This window comes from Macaca thibetana, chromosome 6, assembly GCF_024542745.1.
Source record: "Macaca thibetana thibetana isolate TM-01 chromosome 6, ASM2454274v1, whole genome shotgun sequence".
NCBI lineage: Eukaryota > Metazoa > Chordata > Mammalia > Primates > Cercopithecidae > Macaca > Macaca thibetana.
Window position 1 is genome coordinate 121,348,886 of NC_065583.1, and position 19,737 is coordinate 121,368,622.

At 39.4% G+C, this 19,737-nt stretch overlaps 1 protein-coding gene across 2 annotated transcripts in view; it reads right to left on the reverse strand.

Annotated features, from left to right (window-relative positions):
* The window catches only part of RAB3C (RAB3C, member RAS oncogene family), a 294,161-nt gene that overhangs the window by 246,321 nt on the left and 28,103 nt on the right, over positions 1-19,737 (reverse strand). For both annotated transcript variants that reach the window (XM_050795510.1, XM_050795509.1), the window contains exon 2: positions 12,531-12,758. In XM_050795510.1, coding sequence (XP_050651467.1) covers positions 12,531-12,758 — 228 coding nt within the window. The remainder of the gene's footprint in view (positions 1-12,530; positions 12,759-19,737) is intronic.

Consider the following 19,737-nt stretch of genomic DNA (forward strand, 5'->3'; position numbering starts at 1 on the left):
ATGTCATTATTTAATAAGTTATTAGAAGATAGGAAGCTTAAAAACTCTTGGCTCCCTCTCCTCCATGGCCTAGCACTTTGTGTAACACACTGCAGTCATTCATAAATGTCTGGTGCCTTAAGCTGCACCAGGAGTTGTTTGACTAAAATACAGCCCCTGCCTGGCTCTCTAGCTGCGTCCTTTATACTGTCCAGTTATACATAGCCCACGGGGGTCTATACCACTCTCCACATCACTGAGTCCCAGATATTTGGGCTTCCAAAACCAAAATAATGTTAATAAATAAATACAAATGGGTAATTGACAGAGGATTGCCATCTCCAACAAAAAAAGTTTTAAAAAATCTACCATCCACCGGATTACCAAAACAGCAAGAAGAATTTAATTATAATAAGTAATATTATTTTCAAGTATTTTCTTAAAATTAAAAAACTTTCACTTTTTTTGGCCTTTTTTTTTTTTTTTTTTTTTTTTTTTTTTTTTGAGGTGGGGGGTCTCACTGTTTCCCAGGTTGGTCTTGAGCTCCTGGGGACTCAAAGTAATGCTCTCATCTCCACCTCCCAAAGTGCTAGGATTACAGGCATAAGCCACCACGCCCAGCCCTTTATAAAAAACACATTGACTTGCTCTTTTGGGGGAAACATGTTTGTCAGAGGCCAGTGTGGGTCGGCTGTTGTTGTGTGGGAACCTTGCTCATGCAGCAGGGGGTGCGCTCAGCCTGGCAAGGCGGAAGGCCCCCTCTGAATCCCAGCCCTTCTTTGTTGTGCTGGATATGTTTCTTTGCCTTCCAGATCCACTCCTTACCAAATCTCACCCTACCCTGTGCTCCTGGAAACTAACTTTTGTGAACCGCTAAAACAGAGCAGTTGCTACCCTGTTCCACTAACCTCAAGGTGCGTTCAGCCCATGGGAGGTACAGGCAAAACATCAGAAGGTGGGACGAATGAGAGGTCCAAGGCATCTGCGGCCCCTTCCGTGATGAGCTGCTGATTGGCAGCGGCTGTGTTCTAAAAGGCCAAGGCTCTAATGTAATGTCCTTCTCCTATTACTACAGCTACAGTTCTTTCCTAACTGCTCTTTCTCTGTTCCCTTCAGTCCAAGGGGATAGTAATGACTCTCTGATGATAGCTCTGGAGTCTGCATCTTCCTTTATTACTTCCCGAAGCCCTGCACACATCTTTGTAAAATCATTAAACTCCCTAAAATTATCCTCTGTTTCTCTCCAGAACCCTGTCTCATACTTTACCTACTTCAATTCTTTTTTTATTTTATGTCTTCTTTGTACTTTTCTATTGTTTATCTATTGTTTTTCACATGATGCTTTGTAAACTTTTTTTTTTTTTTTTTTTTTTTTGAGACGGAGTCTCGCTTCGTTGCCCAGGCTGGAGGGCAGTGGTATGCTCTCAGCTCACTGCAATCCCTGCCTCCCAGGTTCAAGGATTCTCCTGCCTCAGCCTCCCAAGTAGATGGGACTATAGGCACCTGCCACCAGGCCCAGCTAAATTTTTGCATTTTTAGTAGTGACAGGGTTTCACCGTGTTAGCCAGGATGGTCTCAATCTCCTGACCCGCCTCAGCTTCCCAGAGTGCTAGGATTACATGAGTGAGCCACTGCACCTGGCCCCAGTGCTTTGTAAACATTTTTAAATGATTTAGTTGCTTCCAGAGATTGTAAAACAAGATGGAGACCTTGCTTTCCCTCTCTTCATATGCATCAGCCCCTTCAGCAAAGTGATTTGTATCAAGTGATGCTCACATTTGCTATCTCTTATCTCGCTGTTCAGCTGCCACAGTGGCAATGTTCAGTACTAGCAAAATTAGTGTTAGGAAAGGAAAAGCAAAAGGAAAAAGAAGAATACGCCTACTACTGAAAATAAGTACTATCCAACTAGGAAAATGCTGTACTTTTTTCTTAAGTCTGGCTTGAAAAATTAATATGGGGTAATTAAATGCTTAATTTGCACTGAATTTAAGCTGTGTTTAATGCCAGAACAACTGGTCAGTTCAGTATAACTGTAAATGAATCAATAGAAAAATAACTACAGGTGACCTGGTGGAGTGCACACAGCTCACATCTTAGACTAGAAGCTGCTGACATCACTAGGCAATATCCTGAGGAAATCATATCCCAGTATGTGAATTACAGCTCTCTGTGGATCCAATGATTTATAATTGTTTTGCTCTAAGCCAGGGCATCAATTTTATGAGCATTTAATAAATAAGCTGTATTGGTTTGCCTTTCCTGTGCAGTTGATGACTCTGTTTAGATGCACAGACGGCTCCAAAACACCAGCATGTTAAAATTTACCACTGGTTGGTGAGAGGAATCCAGGTGTCCAGAAAATATGCCACCTTGTCAATATGCTTGTATATATCATTACTTCAGGACACCAAAATTGAAGTTCATATAAATACCTGCCTGCAAACTGGCAATTTATTTACCAAGAAAAGTACTACTACTTGCTGTTGCAGAAAGTATGGCGTTAAGTAGGTTTGGCCCATAAAATAAAGGCTGTTGAGAGAAATAATAATGATTTGTTTCTTAAGTACTTACTATATGCCAGGTATTGTGCTAAGAACTTGGTAAATATCATTTTATTTCAACTTACAGTAAAACTATAAGCAAAGTATTATTATTGTCCCCAGTTTACAGATGAAAACACTTTCATGGAGAAGTTAATTAACTTGCCCAAGGTCATAATATCCATATATCTTACAGCCATAATTTGAACTCAGACGGCCTGGCTTTGGAGCCCATTCTTGATCACAAAACTACTGTGTGATATTTTTGTCTTAAGGGGATTTAGAACCAAGTAAGTCTAGAGTAGGCCTAATATAAAAGTAACACCAAAGTGTTTAGGCAGGTTAAACATTTTGGTTGGTAAATTTATGAAGATTACAAAACAGTGCAAAGGGAGGCTTCTATGAGATTAAATTAAATCTCCCCAGTGCCCTTACTACAAACCTCATGCATACTAATTTAAAAGATCTTCATACCTACATATTGAGCCACTTTCCTCTCAACTTGGCTAACAAATGACAATGAACATGGTTTATAAGGAAAAAGAAATAATGAAAGTAAAAAATTAGAATGAGAAAGGAAAGCAGCTAGAAACATGAAGAGGGACAGTTTGACACTGAAGAAAGAAAAGAAAACATACTAAGTGGAACTAAGTATACAGAAAACATCATCAGATACTGATAATCCTGAGCGTCAAGTTGGCATACCTTTCATGTTCTTTTTTTCCCCTATGATAAACAAATGTGCAGCACATATTGAAAGAATTTTCAGCCGGGCGCGGTGGCTCAAGCCTGTAATCCCAGCACTTTGGGAGGCCGAGACGGGCGGATCACGAGGTCAGGAAATCGAGACCATCCTGGCTAACATGGTGAAACCCTGTCTCTACTAAAAAATACAAAAAACTAGCCGGGCGAGGTGGCGGGCGCCTGTAGTCCCAGTTACTCGGGAGGCTGAGGCAGGAGAATGGCGGGAACCCGGGAGGCGGAGCTTGCAGTGAGCTGAGATCCGGCCACAACAGCACTCCAGCCTGGGCTACAGAGCGAGACTCCGTCTCAAAAAAAAAAAAAAAAAAAAAAAAAAAATTTTCATTACAAGATTTAATTTGTTTCAAGTTCTCACTATTTGAAGCTTTACTTATCTGAAACTTCAGTTATACAGAACTGCCGTTCTCTGCTACCAAAACTATGGTATTCCAATTTTTTTTTTTTGAGACAGAGTCTCACTCTGTCACCCAGGCTGGAGGGCAATGGCGTGATCTCGGCTCACTGCAACCTCCACCTCCCAGGTTCAAGCAATTCTCCTGTCTCAGCCTCCGGAGTAGCTGAGATTACAGGCGTACACCACCACACCCGGCTAATTTTTATATTTTTAGTAGAGATGGGGTTTCCCCATGTTGGTCAAGCTGGTCTCAAACTCCTGACCTCGTGATCCACCCGCCTCAGCCTCCAAGAGTGCTGGGATTACAGGCATAAGCCACCATGCTCGGCCGGTATTTGAACTTTTAGAAGCTTTGAGAGCTGCTTAGCAGTCTTGGGATAGAAGTCCTGTAGGAATTGGGCTGACTAGAGGATCACGAAAGAGATCAATCTGGATGGAATATAATGTCATGATTTGTCCATTTGTACCTGATATATTCCTGGAAAAAACTTTTTCCTCTATTGATTGTTGGCTACCATTTGATTTCTTATTTTAATCAGTTACAAGGTTTGAAGTTACTCTATAAGCAGTAGAAAGAGTTATGTGACCAGGGGGAATTATTTAAACACTCTGAGTCTTGGTTTCCTCTTACCTTATAAAGAGCAATATTAATACCAACATTTCGAGGTTAAAAATAAAATTTCGAGCATTACAAATAAAATAGGCACAGTGGCTGCTCGAGAGCAATTACTCATGTTGTACTTATAGAGAAAGGGTACAGCAGAACGGATTAAGAGAAAAAGCTCCAAAGCTGGGTGGTACACACTCGGATCTGCTAGCCACTTCTTGTCTATGTGACCCTGGGCAAGGTATTCACACACTCTGTGCCTCAGTTTACTCATCTGTAAACTAAAGACAAGAACAGCGTCTATCTCACAGGGTTTTTGTGAGGATTACAAAACTTACTACACACAGTTGTACCTGGCATATTAGGGATCACTGAAAGCCAGTTAGGGGTTGGGTTTTTTTTTTTTTTTTTTTTTCAGTTGAGTGGATACTCTTCATTTGACAGATCAGATAACTGCTTCCCAGAAAGGTGAAGTCATTTGTCCCAAGGTTCCACAGAGAGGTCTCAAATCCAGGTCCCCTGCCCCAATGCCTCTTCTTTATCCCACTGTCTTGACACACCTTTGCCTGCATGTTTCACTATACATTGCTCTTTGGTTCTAGTTGTTGTCAATGTTTCCCATCTCCCACATGTGTCTTTCAGTCCCTATAGACACACAGGTAAATTTTCTACAGAAGTAGAGGTGGATTTCCGTGAAACTGATTAAAGATTAGGCTTTGGGTACCTTCCAAGTGGGCTTTAGCAATGTGTTTGTATGGTCACCTGCTTTCTGTCACTTCTTCATAAGGAAGACATTGTGTATCTTTTTCCTTAAAGAGGACTGGCAAACTGTAAAAGCTTCAAACCCAACAGTATTAATCCACCTCTGCTCAAATAGGGGCAAAATGGGAAGAAAATCAGGCTTTGTTAGCTCAGTTAGCGTCTTGTATCAATCCGCACTGATCACCTAAAATAGGCTTCCCCTTCCCATTGTTGTTTTTTGTTTGTTTGTTTGTTTGTTTTTGAGACAGAGTCTTGCTCTGTCGCCCAGGCTGGAGTGCAGTGGCGCGATCTCGGCTCACTGCAAGCTCCGCCTCCTGGGTTCACGCCATTCTCCTGCCTCAGCCTCCGGAGCAGCTGGGACTACAGGCGCCCACAACCACGCCCGGCTAAATTTTTGTGTTTCTTTTTTTAGTAGAGACGGGGTTTCACCGTGTTAGCCAGGATGGTCTCAATCTCCTGACCTCCTGATCTGCCCGCCTCGGCCTCCCAAAGTGTTGGGATTACAGGCGTGAGACACCGCGCCCAGCCTGTTGTTTTCCATTTATCAGAGGGCTCTGCTTAGTTCTCCACAGCACTTACCACACTCTGTATTTCCTGTGTATGTTTACTTTCAATCCTTAATTCCTCCATGGTATCTGGCACATAGTAAAAACTCAGTAAATAGTGAGAGAGTGAGTGAGTGAGTGAGTGAGTGAGTGAATGAACAAATGATTCTTTTCCATTTGTCAGTTCTCAGCTCAGATATAGATACACCCAGGAAACCTTCCAGAGTCCCCAGGACGGTGTTGGGCATCCTCCCTGGGTGTGCTGTGCTCAGGCCTTTGGGACCATTTATAGCAGCAGTGGAATTCCATCTCTTTGTGGCTCCTTATGGCAGACCCTTGGCGTGCTCTACCATTATATGCCCAATGCCCAGCACAGTACCTGGCACATAGTCGGCACCAACAAGTATTGGCTTCAATTAAATTACTTAATTGAATACAAAAGTCTGAATTTTGGTAAACTATTTTTAGAAAAGAAGAAAACTAACATATAGTGAGTGCCTGTTTTGTGCCTAGTTTTGAACTAAGTATAATTTACAATAGCAAATACTTAACAGCTCAGGGGTAGGTGTTATTTTCCCCCACTTCACAAATGAGGAAATGGAAGCACAGAGAAGTCAGGGCTTGAGGTCACACCCTAGTGAGAATCAGGGGCAGCATCTGAACCCTGGGTCACCAGACTCCAAAGTCCCTGCTCAAGCCACGAGGCCACTCTACCCCGTGGCAGAACACAGTTACTGACCCACAGGTTGATCCTTTCTTCTACGTTCGTTTTCCTATCTTCCCATGTAGCTGGTAAGCTCTATTAAGCCAGGAACAACGTCTGTACCATCCTTTGTATTTTGTCAATGCTGAGAAGAGTGGTTAAACACAGTGGGATGTAGGAGCTCCTGCGTTCAGCTGCCTGACAGAGTGAATGTTTTCAGGCATCTTGACATTTCAGACACAGTATCAGTTTCCTCTCAGGAGTAAAACTAAATCTTGCCTTTCTAAATCTCTCAGGAAAAGCAGATGCTAAGTTAGAAGAAATGTGATGGGGGAAAAGAGCATACAAATGACAGCACCAAGAATGGTCTTGGCAGCTGTCACTGGCTTCGGTGGTTTTCTTAAGAAGCTCGCCTGGGCAGAAAGTGTTGTTTCCTTATAAATAGACCAGAGGACCTGAATGTTATCCTGGAATCAATGGGCAGGGTGACTAGGCCACCTGAGCACCAAATGCAAAGATTATAGGCTGAAATATTTTCCTGTAGGTATTGATACCATTTTACTTAGACTCCTTCTTTCACGCCCTTTTTTTTTTTTTTTTTTTTTTTTTTTTTTGAGACGGAGTCTCACGCTGTTGCCCAGGCTGGAGTGCAGTGGCGCGTTATCGGCTCACTGCAAGCTCCGCCTCCCGGGTTCCCGCCATTCTCCTGCCTCAGCCTCCTGAGTAGCTGGGACTACAGGCGCCCGCCACCGCGCCCGGCTAATTTTTTGTATTTTTAGTAGAGACGGGGTTTCACTGTGGTCTCGATCTCCTGACCTTGCGATCCGCCCGCCTCGGCCTCCCAAAGTGCTGGGATTACAGGCTTGAGCCACCGCGCCCGGCCTACCCTTTTCTTTATATGCACATTCTCCAACAGCGGAACCAGCATTCCAGAAATGTGCAGGAAGAAGTTAGTTGAATGTGATCCAGTCCCTCCTTCTGTGCATATCTATGTGTTTTAAACACAAAACAGATAATGCACAAAGTGCTCATGCTGCCAGATAGCAAGTTCCAAGCAAAACAACTGGTTCTTTTCTATAACTATAAATAATATCTTGGACAGGTCATAAAAACTACTGAAAGATACTGAGTAATTATACAGCACAGAAAAAGTACTTGCTATGAATTAAAATATGTGGAATTTAATATCAGATCTGAAAATTCTGACAAATCACTTGGCTTCCCTGGATCTCTTCTACCATGTGGTCAAGTACATCGGCTTCAGACTCAGCGCCCAGGTTGGAATCCTGCTTGTGACTACGACCTTGGGCAAATCACTTTGTCTTTCTGGTTTTCTGTTTAAGAGAAAAGACAGCTAATAATACCACCTTGCTATAAAAGAGAGCTAATAATACCACCTTGGTTTATTTGGTTATTGCAAAAAATAAATTTTAAAATGCATAGAAACATAAAGTGCTTACTTTATGTGTCAGCACTGGGCTTGATAAATGTTGCTATTATTAGTAGTATCATCAAATGAGAAGGTTGAGCCAGAAAATCTGTCAGATCTTTTCGTGACTCAAGGTACTAGGTCTCCAAATACTGAGACCCAAAAATGTGCCAATCCTGAAGTAACAGACTTGGGAATCACAGCATTTGTCAGAGTGAAATTAGTGACAGAGACTACTCCTGAGGCCCCAAGAACTTTCCCTCTGTATTAACCGTGTCTTTTATTTTTAGATTTTTTATTTTTTGTATTCTGATGCTTTGACATTTGGGGCCTCACTGATTCTGGAGGGACTGACCCTCCCAGGATTAGCCAGTTTCTAGAGATAGTAAACAACTTACTGGAGTACTTTTTTCAAAGGCAAACCAACCAATCCAGAGCACACAGTCCCAACCACCTCCATTTCAGGGCTTTCACACTCTGGGCCACTATCCATCTGCCCTAACCGCTCCAGGACGTACTAAGTGCCAGGCAACTGGGGGATCGCTCCTGTGTCCCAGAGCCCGTTGAAATTGTTCAAACTAGCTAATCTGAACCCTGCGTACTCTGACCCTCCCATTCTTTCCTGCTTCCACAGACAGGAGGTGTAACACATTTGGGAAGTATAAATGTGTCTGTTACTTGTTAAAATGCTTTATTTGAATGTGGACTGTTGCAAATCTACTAATCCAGTTTGAAGAATCAGAAAATCCCTATGCAGTGCATGACGAGAAAGCAAACCATCAAGTAGAAAACAAAGAGAGGTTTCCCACTCAGGATCTTCCTTCCTGATGTAGGAAAAATGCCACTTGAGGCTGGGCATGGTGGCTTATGTCTGTAATCCCAGTACTTTGGGAGACTGAGGTGGGTGGATCACTTGAGGTCAGCAGTTTGAGACCAGCCTGGCCAACATGGTGAAATCTCATCTCCCCTAAAAATATCAAAATTAACCAGGTGTGGTGGCACACACCTGTAATTCCAGCTACTCTGGAAGCTGAGGCTGGAGAATTGCTTGAACCTGGAAGGCAGAGGTTGCAGTGGGCTGATATTGCACCACTGCACTCCAGCCTGGGAGAGAGAGTGAGACTCCTTCTCAAAAAAATAAAAATAAAAACAAAAATGCTACTTGAAAACTGGCCTCAAGTTTGATTTTTCTATAGCTGGAGGATTCCACTGACAACCAGGTTAAGGTTTATTACAATTTTTGTCATACAACACTTACCTTGAGAAGAAGTATAATGTAGTAGAAATCAGACTAGCCCAGCTAGCAGGAGACCTGGACTTTAGGCTCCGCTCTGGTACTAACTGTAAGGTAAGGTCAAATCACTTAGCCTCTCTATATCTTGGTTTCCTAACTTGGCGGTTCTATCTGGGAGCAGTTTAAAATGAATAGAGTGATCCAAACTAAATCAATGTCTGAAGCCTGTCTTGGTAGAGAAAATGGTATAGTGTATTAACCCATGATGACTTTCATACTGTGAAACCATTTTGCCTCTTTTCTTTGAAATGTATAATAGGCTAGGATGAAGATGATGTGGATTTTAATGAATTAGTTACACATAATATAAATGCATAAAAATACAATAAGTTGGGAAGAGCAGTTCACTGCTTGGTTATTAAAGCACAATGAGATGACAAGCCATCAGTGCTAAATATATTTCCAAATAAGTGATTTGTGAGAGTTGTTAAACAATCATAACTACCTACAACTAAATATTTTCCAGCACACTTACATTATAGCATAATGCAAGGATTCCCGGAATTATTATAGGAATGCCTATACTTAAGCATACCACTGTCGCTCCTCATTATTTCGTCTCCTGCATGCCTCCAATGTGAACTCTTTCAAAAACATTTTCAACATCCCAGATGCAACAATCAAGATTGCCATCTTCAAAAAAAACAACCACCACCATATTCAAGAAGACTCTCAATTAGAGCAGTGTTAGAATGTGATAGACCTAGCTTGGAATCCCCTCTTAGCCATTCACTATGTGCAACCCTGAACAAGTTATTTAATTTATTTAACTGTCCTATATGCAAATTTATCAAGTAAAATAGGACAGTAATAAATTAAAAGTTTGGTTGTGAGAATTAGAGATAAGGCATAGATAATGCCTAACATATGCTATGTATTCAATAAATGCTAGCTATGCATCATATTTATACAATTTGGTATTTGCTTGTAGAAGTACATAATTATTCAATAAGTATTAATTTCCCTTTCTAACTATACTGCAAGTTCCATAAGCATAAAATCTTTGCGTTGTACTTCTTTTAAATGTTTCACAATCTAATAGACCACAATAGTATATATAATAGTATACACTATTATATATACTATTGTAAAACCAATTTTCACACTCTTAGAATCAGATATGACTTAGGGGCTCCTAATGTACCTAAAGAGGAAGAAATTGGATTATGTTTTTATTGCAATAATATTAATGGTCATTAATCTACTATTGTGACTGACGAGGGGGGAAAAGTGAAGGATTCCCAAGTGACTGAACCCTGATGGGAGGGTGGGCATCCACAGAGCAGGAGAATGGAGGCCCTAGAATGAGGTCTCAGGCCTGACTGTCTATAGACTTAAAGAGTTTTACTTTTTTAAGAATCTAGTAGATTGTGGAAGATCAGAGACAAATTTGGAGAGAATAACATTTCAGAGACTTTTTCGTGAACTTACGGAAACTGAGCAGCATGAGGAGGTATTAGAGTAGAAGCAGCTCAGGGATCTGAGCTTTGGTTGGCCAGAGAAGAGCTATATTCATCCAGAAGTGAGATGTAGACATAAATAACTTATTTCAATGCCCCAAAAAAGGTAAGTGAATTAGCACTGGCTAGGGACCAGCATTGCTTTAAAGAAAATATTTTTAAGTGTGAAAAATAATTTATATTATTTGAAATATATCTGATTTACATTAGATAATTTTGTACCTCAACAAAGAATTTCTGTCAAAAACCTACACTGAAAATTTGCCAGAAATTATAAGACTGGCTTAACACACCATGCTGATGTTTTATCTAAATGATTCTAACAACTATTTTTAATTATCTCTACAACAAAAAGAAGAGAAGAAAAAGTGGGGCTATCAACCAGAGGAATGATTGTTCTTTCATATTAGCAAAAAGAACATTGTCACGGAGTTAAGGGATGTATAGTTTCCAAATTAATTTAATTTTCCATTCACCAAAGCCCCTGAGAATTAAGGAACCTTTCTTAAAACTAAATATCAAATGTATCAGATAAAAATTGGGTTGCCTGCAGTTTAAAAGGAAGAGAATGAATCAGGACCCATACATGAAGCAATGGACAAAGCTTTTTCTGTCTCCATACAGAGGAGTGTGAGATTGGTATCTACATTAATTGAGGTCAAGTTTCTGAAGAGGAACACTCCCAATAAAAATGCCTTTGGGGAATGATGGAGCAGGGAATATGCCCAGCCTAAGGCCTACTTGTACAAGTTCTTATGTGATGCATGCCTGTGAATTATAACGAGATTTGAAAGACTCTAGAGTTAGAATAAGTAAAACAGTAACGGCCTATTGTAAGCTACCTAAGAAGGTACCTGTCTGTGTATATACCTGCATCTTTAATTTTTACTTTAAATTTCTACTTTAATAAGACCTTTAAGATGTTTAAAGGTCATTCACTTTATACAGATTTTTAAATAAAGGGCTGTTTTCTTTTTTTAAAAAGTTAAAATCCTCTACTCTGGGATTTGTTTGTTTTTTGTTTTTAGCTTTCCATATTTATGAAGGGAGGCTTATTGTCAGTCCTACTGATCAGTCCTGGCACCAGCAGCAAGTGGTAGTAGCTGTTGTAAATGTCTCAGAAGGAGGTAGAAAACACCTCTTGGGAACTGCCTGATTACAGAGCAAATCAATTTGAGTGGCAGAGGTACAAAGGAATAGGAAAAAGATGCCAAAATTTACTGTAGAAACATTCTTCCTATGTACATATTATGATAGCCATAAAATATTTACTACATCAGTCTTTTTTGGTGTAACCATTTTTTTAAATTGGCTGCTTCATCTTTTATGTTGCCTTGGACCTGCTATCCACATACATTTTCCTCTGTTTTTTGCTCACTGGTCTCCTAAATTTATCCCACCAGTTTGGCTAAGCTACCTCTGATCTTCTGGGGGTAAGAGGCAAAAAGCTAGCCAAATGGTCTCCAAACTTTGGGAGAACCTTCTACTTGGTGAAGACCCTGTTTCAAATAAATATTTCATTTCATTTGTTTTATTTGCATATATAAACATAGCTCTTAGAGTTGAAAACAGTTTGCACAGTATAAATAGACCATCTTTGAAGTTCTATCTGGAGCTTTATGAAGGGTCTAAACCTACACTTTTCCTATATTTGGTTGTTTATCTTTTTCTTTAAAATGCCCAGGAAAGGCTGCTCTCTGTGACCTAAAAGCCCAGATCTACGTAGCCTATTTTATAGATTACAAAAATGTCAGAGAAGGAGTCACAGACTTTCTCAAGGTTACACAGATCATAAAAGGCAGAGCCAAAGTTTTCCTTCCACCACCACCAAGATAGAGCACCACATGACAACAAGGCATAATAATTCACCCTTCATATCTTAAAGAGGCATCACCACTACTTTCTTTGAAACAGAATGTGTTGCAGCAAAGAGGCTGGAAATTGAGGCTTGTGGATGCCCTAGGGATAGAACAAGGCAGAAAGTTTCTCCCTTACACATGGATATGTTCAACACCCCAGCCTGAAGAACACTGCCAGTTCAAAGACACTTACCCAAATCTGAAGCTTGATTCTCTTTTCATTTTTGAATACAGTTTTTACTTTGAAATCGATCCCAACTGTGCTGACGAATGCAGATGTAAAGGAGTCATCTGCATAACGGAATAGAAAAGATGTTTTCCCCACACTGCTATTGCCGATGATGAGTAATTTGAACATGTAGTCAAAGTTCTGATCAGAGGAGTCTTTCTGGCCATACCTGGCATCTTGGGCAGAGGCCATCTGTGATAAAAACAAAACAAAACAAAAACAAAAGAGGTGTGAATCAGACCCTCATTTGATATGAAGCTAGCAGCATACTCATTATTGGCCTTGCCAGAAACAGATGTCAGACACTCAGGAGGCGAGTGGAGAGTGCTCCCCAGTCTTCCTCTGATATTGGTATCCATGGCAATAATTCCCTGCTGGAAGACAGAACAGCAAATCTTACAGGCCTTTCCAGCTGTGTTGGTGCATGTCACTGCTCAGCATTCAGAACCAATCAAAGACACCAAAGGGGATGTCTATAAGGGTAACATGACAAGCAAAGAGATGAGAAATTGGCCAGGGCATGTGGGCTCTGAAACTTTATAATCCTACTGACGGAGACACCAAGGTAGCTGAACAGCAGGGTATTTCTTCCTGAATTATCTGAATGATTCGAATCTCTCTTATTTCATAGGGAAGCACACCCAAAGCATATCTCTGCTTCATTTATTATCATATCAAATCAACATCCTAACATAAATGGCAGTGTTTTTTAAATTAAAAATAATTATGATGGGAAATATGTATAGTTCAAACAATGTGCCAGATACTGTTAACTTATTTAATCCCTCACAGTAACCCAATGAGATGGGTACTTTTAATATTCGCATATTAAAACGAGAAAATCAAGGCCCAGAGATATTAAGTAACTTGCTCAACTTTATACAGGTGTTAATAGTAGAGGCAGGATTCAAACAGGCAGTGTGGTGCCAGGGCTCATGTTCTTGACACCTGCCCTATTTCCAAATGACGACTAGGCAGGCATGCACAAGCGCCCTGGAAGATCATGTCGGAAATATTCATTGTGAAATGCATCACAGGAGAGCCTGACCTGGGTTCAAAACTTACCTCCACTGTGTGGAGCTGTGTGACATTGGTTTGTTATTTTAAATTGGTGTGCTGCAGTTTCCTGCCTTACATGAAATGGGAAAATATAATATCTAACTTGGAATTCTTGTGAAAATAATAGATGATACAACTGTAAAGTAGATATGTAAAGCATCTAGCATAAAATAGAAAATGGTCTCTACAATCAATTACAAATGCTTTAGGTGGATATTGGCTTTTATTTATCTTTTTTGATGATCATCTTAACATCTATCAAAAATGATGTTGCATTACTTCTAAGTACCATTTGGCTCAATATAGAAAAGAGGTATTTAGAATGTTGCATCCCACTGATTAGTACATTTGCTCAGCACATTTTCTGATGCTATAAATTATTTGGCAATTGTTATTGTATTTAATATGGTAGCCACTAGTCACATATGGCGATTTAAGTTTACATTAACATGAAATAAAATTAGAAATTCAGTTCCTCAATCATAGTAGCCACATTTCAAGTGCAAAACAGGAACATATGACTAATGGCTACTGTACCGGGCAGTGCAAACTACAGAACATTGGCATAATTGCAGAAAACTCTATTGTACAATGCTAGGCTAGACAGTCTATTTTCCATTTCCCATAAAAGCTGATTAATAGTTACATCTCTCTCTTTGGGGTAGCGGTAGGAAAAGGGAGAAGCTCCAAGAGATGGCAAAATGTTAGAAACAGTAAACAGTGCTCAGCAGGGTGTGTGCGTGTGTGTGTGTGTGTGCACGTATGTTTACAGAAAACTGAGGAAAAAGGGAAATGGTGAGATAGTGTATTCCTCATCTACAAATACTTAATGCCAGCAAGATAATGCAATTTTATGTATAAGAATAAGGACAAACAAAAACCCGTGTGTATCTCATGAAAGTGGAGGATAATAAAGATTCAAATTGCATTTTACATTTTCTTATTAAACATAAGCTTAAGCATTTCTCTTTTTAAGTCTATACGGCCACACAAATATATTTAGAAATTGTGAAAACCTGTAACAAATGCTTCCCAGTGGGCAGAGGTTGGCCTCTAAAAGAGGCAGATAGCATCACTTTCTTTTTTGGCCCACCAGCCCACATGCTAAGGTCAACTTTCCTCAACACATGCCAGCCAAGAGCAAAAGTAGGATTGCAACTCTTGACCACTAATTTGAACAATGATATCTTGCCATGATGATTTCTGGTCCTCCAGAAAGCCAGTTAACTGTTTTGTTCGGCAGTGCTATTCCTGCAGACATTGCCCTTTCACTATTTAATGCCCCTCTCCTATATGAGCTGCTAAATTCAAACAGGCCTAAAAATGGCCTTCATTAAGAAGATCCTTTTACCCTTTTTCATATGAACCAACCTGGATTTGGGGGTCTGGTAAGAATGTTCAGCTAAGCCACAGCCAGAAAAGGGTCACTATACATTTCCTAGAGCTGCTCACTTACTTGGCCTGATAGCTTACTATCTGTTGCACCCCTATAACCCTAAGGTGACATTCAAACTGAGGCCTGAGGATCTCTAGGATACCTCAAAAGATGTAATGAAGACTGCTACTATCAATTTCAGGTGCCATTCCAAAATTAGGTTGGTTTCAAAACCTGAAGAAACATAATTGTCCCTCACTATCTATAGGAGTTGGTTCCAGCACCTCCCATGGACACCACAATCTGCAGATGCTCAAGTACTTGATATAAAATGATGTGGTATTCACATATGCATATTCTCCTGTATAGTTTAAATTATCTACAGATTACTTATAATACCTAATACAATGTAAATGCTATGTAAATAGTGGTTATTATTCTGTATTATTTAGGAAATGAAAACAGGAAAAAAAGTCTGTACATGTTCAATACACATGAAATTTTTTCCCAAATATTTTCTGTCTGCAACTAGTTCACTCCATACATGGGAACTCATGGATATGAAGGGTGAATTATATAGATATCACTAATATATAGTCTTTTGGAATATGACTGCATGCATTTAGATGAAGACAAGCACAACTGGGACAGCAGTATCTTTAATTTCAAGGGCTAATATACCTTGTTGTGTTAGCAACAAAGAAGGTAATGGGGGCAAAAGAGGGTGTCTAGGAGGGAGACAGAGCTGGTGGACATGTGTACCCAGCAAAATTCTTCTCAGGAAGAGCCTCTAAAGAATTAATTAGAAAAAGTTATTATCTCACTTACTCTTGAAGACTTTTTTTTTATATTATTTCCTAATTTAACACACCTAATAAGATTCACAAAGAGCCAAAAAGATATGCATTTGTAATGTATGTGTGTTTTTGTAAAACTTCAGAATAATGCAATAAATCCTAGCTCAGAGGATGAAGAAAGAAACAGCCCTAATCTTGCTGAGAACACAAGTGAAGCAATTTGACAGCATATGAATGTCAAAGAGGCTTACAGACAGGCGCTATGTAAGTTTACTGACATCTCTAAATACTGAAGTCATGTGAACATTCTCAAAATTTTCATGGGGAAATATAGCTGAAATTTGAAAACAGGAACAGGCAAGGGGCACATCAAATTTCATAAAAGATGTACAAAAATGACTCTTCAAATGGTATTATTCTTGAACCTCAAATAACAAATAATTATAGAGTTGGAAAGAATCTTCAGGGCCATGCACTTCCCACCAACCCATGTCCCTTTCATGGCATCCATCATCTGAGGTTGTTGTCCTAGCTTCATCCTTCACACTGAGCAGCAAGATGTTCACTATGCTGTGAAGCAGCCTTTACAGCATAGAGAGAACTTCAGGCATCTGAAGGAACCCCTCAGGCTCCATAAGCTTTCTCTCCTCCTGCTTGGATGATCCCAACTGATTCATCCTGTCTTCCCAGGACATGTCTGAAAAATTGAACACCTCCTGCTAGGTTAAAACTGACACCTCTTCAGATTTTCAAAGTCCCATGTGTAGCTCTCATAACTGGTCACAATATTCTAGATATTTATCTACTTAGTGCAAAGTAGAATGAAACTATTATATCTTATCACACTTGACTTAATATAAAGTCTCCTAAAATGCTCATCACTATTTTCACATGACTATTATGAACATAGGTTTCTCCTATTCCCATTCTATATTTGACAACTTATTTTTTATGGAAGCGTCAACCTTTATGTGTATTCTGTTAAATTTCCTCTTGTTTGCTTTGATTTACAATTCAATTGTGATCTGACAATCCCTTCATCAAAAATATTAGTTATCTTTTTCAGATTTGTGTCATTCCTAAATTTGATCAGTATGTATTTTATGTGTTCATCTAAGGCCCTCATCAAAATGTAAATCACTTTATAGACAAACAACAATTAACTTTTTAGCCTGTTGAATATATAAATCTATGGGTGAGACCACAACATTAAGGAATTCAAAATATGAAGCAAATTCTTAACCTTTGAAAGTTGGTGTCTTGGAAAGCCACTGTGTTGTTGGTCCAGGTAGGCCTTGGTTCAACAGCAGAGAATAGATCATGGATTTAATTTTTGTGTCATTTTAAATTTTAACTATTGTTTTCCCAGAAGTTCTACCGACCAGGAACCAAATAGGTTACCTCTGATTAACACATGTAACCACAGCCTCCTTCAGAGTTGTTCACATTTGTTTTCCAAATTAGATAGGAAAAAGAAATTATTTACAAGAATTCAATTGGCCACTCACAAATCTAAACTGCACTAAGCCATTCCGTGGATCTGATGAGGAAAAACAAAAATAAGTTCTTTCAAAGTTACTATATTTCATACTGATTGGGCAGAAGCATTCCCCTTGAAAACCAGCACAAGACAAGGATGCCCTCTCTCACCACTCCTATTCAACATAGTATTGGAAGTCCTAGTCAGGGCAATCAGGCAAGAGAAAGAAATGAAAGGCATCCACATAGGAAGACAGGGAGTCAAACTATCCCTGTTTGCAGACTACATGATCCTATACCTAGAAAACCCCGTAGCCTTGGCCCGAAAGCTCCTTAAGCCAATAAACAACTTCAGCAAAGTCTCGTGATATAAAAATATCAATGTGCAAAAATCACTAGCATTCCTATACACCAACAACAGTCAAGCTGAAAGCTAAATCAAGAATGCAATTCCATTCACAATTGCCACAAATATATATATACACACACATATACACACACACATACACATATATACACACATATATACACACACACACACACACACACACATATATACACACATACACACACACACACCCCTAGCAACACAGCTAACCAGCTAACCAGGGAAGTGAAAGATCTGTACAAAAACAACTACAAAACACTGCTCAAAGAAATCAGAGATGACATAAACAAATGGAAAAATAGTCCATGCTCATGGATAGGAAGAAGCAATATCATTAAAATGGGTATACTGCCGAGAACAACTTATAGATTCAATGATATTCCTATTAAACTACCAATGACATTCTTCACAGAACTAGAAAAAACTACTTTAAAATTCATATTGAACCAAAAAAGAGCATGAATAGCCAAGGCAATCCTAAGCAAAAAGAGCAAAGGCATCATGCTACCCAACTTCAAACTATACTACAGGGCTACAATAACCAAAACAGCATTGTACTGGTACAAAAACAAGACGCATAGACCAATGGAACAGAATAAAGAACCCAGAAATAAGACCGCACACCTACAACTATCTGATCTTCAACAAAGCTGACAAAAACAAGCAATGGGGAAAGGACTCCCTATTCAATAAATGGTGCTGGGAGAAATGGCTAGCAGTATGCAGAAGATTGAAACTGGACCCCTTCCTTATACGGTATACAAAAACTAACTCAAGATGGATTAAAGACTTAAATATAAAACACAACTATAAAAACCCCAGAATACAACCTAGGCAATACCATTCTTGATGTAGGAGCAGGCAAAGATTTCATGACAAAGATGCCAAAACCAACTGCAACAAAGGCAGAAATTGGCAAATAGATTCTAATTAAACTAAAGAGCTTCTGTACAGCAAAAGAAACTACCAACAGAGTGAACAGACAACCTACAGAATGGGAGAAATTTTTTACAAACTATACAAACTATACAACTAACAAATGTCTAATATACCACATCTATAAGGAACTTAAACAAATTTACAAGAGAACAACAACAAAAAAACCCATTAAAAAGTAGGCAAAGGGCATGAACAGACACTTCAAACACAGAACATATGAAAAAAAGTTCAACATCACTGATCATTACAGAAATGCAAATCAAAACACAATGAGATACCATTTCACACCATTCAGAATGGCTATTACTAAAAAGTCAAAAAATAACAGATTCTGGCAAGGTTGCAGAGAAAAAGAAATGCTTATATACTGTCAGTAGGAGTGTAAATTAGTTCAACCATTGTGGAAGACAGTGTGGCAATTCCCTAAAGAACTAAAAACAGAAATGCCATTAGACCCAGCGATCTCACCACTGGGTATATATCCAAAGGACCAGACATTGTTCTATGATAAAGACACATGCACATATATGTTCATTATTGCCCTATTCACAATAGTAAAGACATGGAATAAACCTAAATGCCCACCAGTGGTAGACTGGATACAGAAAATGTGGTACATATACCATGGAATCCTATGCAGCCATAAAAATGTCTTTTGCAGGAACATGGGATGGAGCTGGATGCCATTATTCTTGGCAAACTAACTCAGGAACAGAAAACCAAATACTTCATGTTCTCACTTACAAGTGGGAGCTAAATGATGAGAACACATGGACACATAGAGGGGAACGAAACACACTGGGGCCTATTGGACAGTGAAGGGTGATAGGAGGGAGAGGATTAGGAAAAATAACTAAGGGGTACTAGGCTTAATACCCAGATGATGAAATAATCTGTACAACAAACCCCATGATACAAATTTACCTATATACAAACCTGCACATGTACCCCTAAACTTAAAATAAAGGTTAAATAAAATAAAGTTACTGTGTTCCAACTACTACTACTGATAATAGTCTAAGGGTGAATGGAAGGAGGAACTAGGGTAAATTATCCAAAAAACATGCAATTCTTCTTTGAAATTAGAAGGGTAAAAATCAGGATGGGACATATGTATTGGAAGTGCAGAAACAC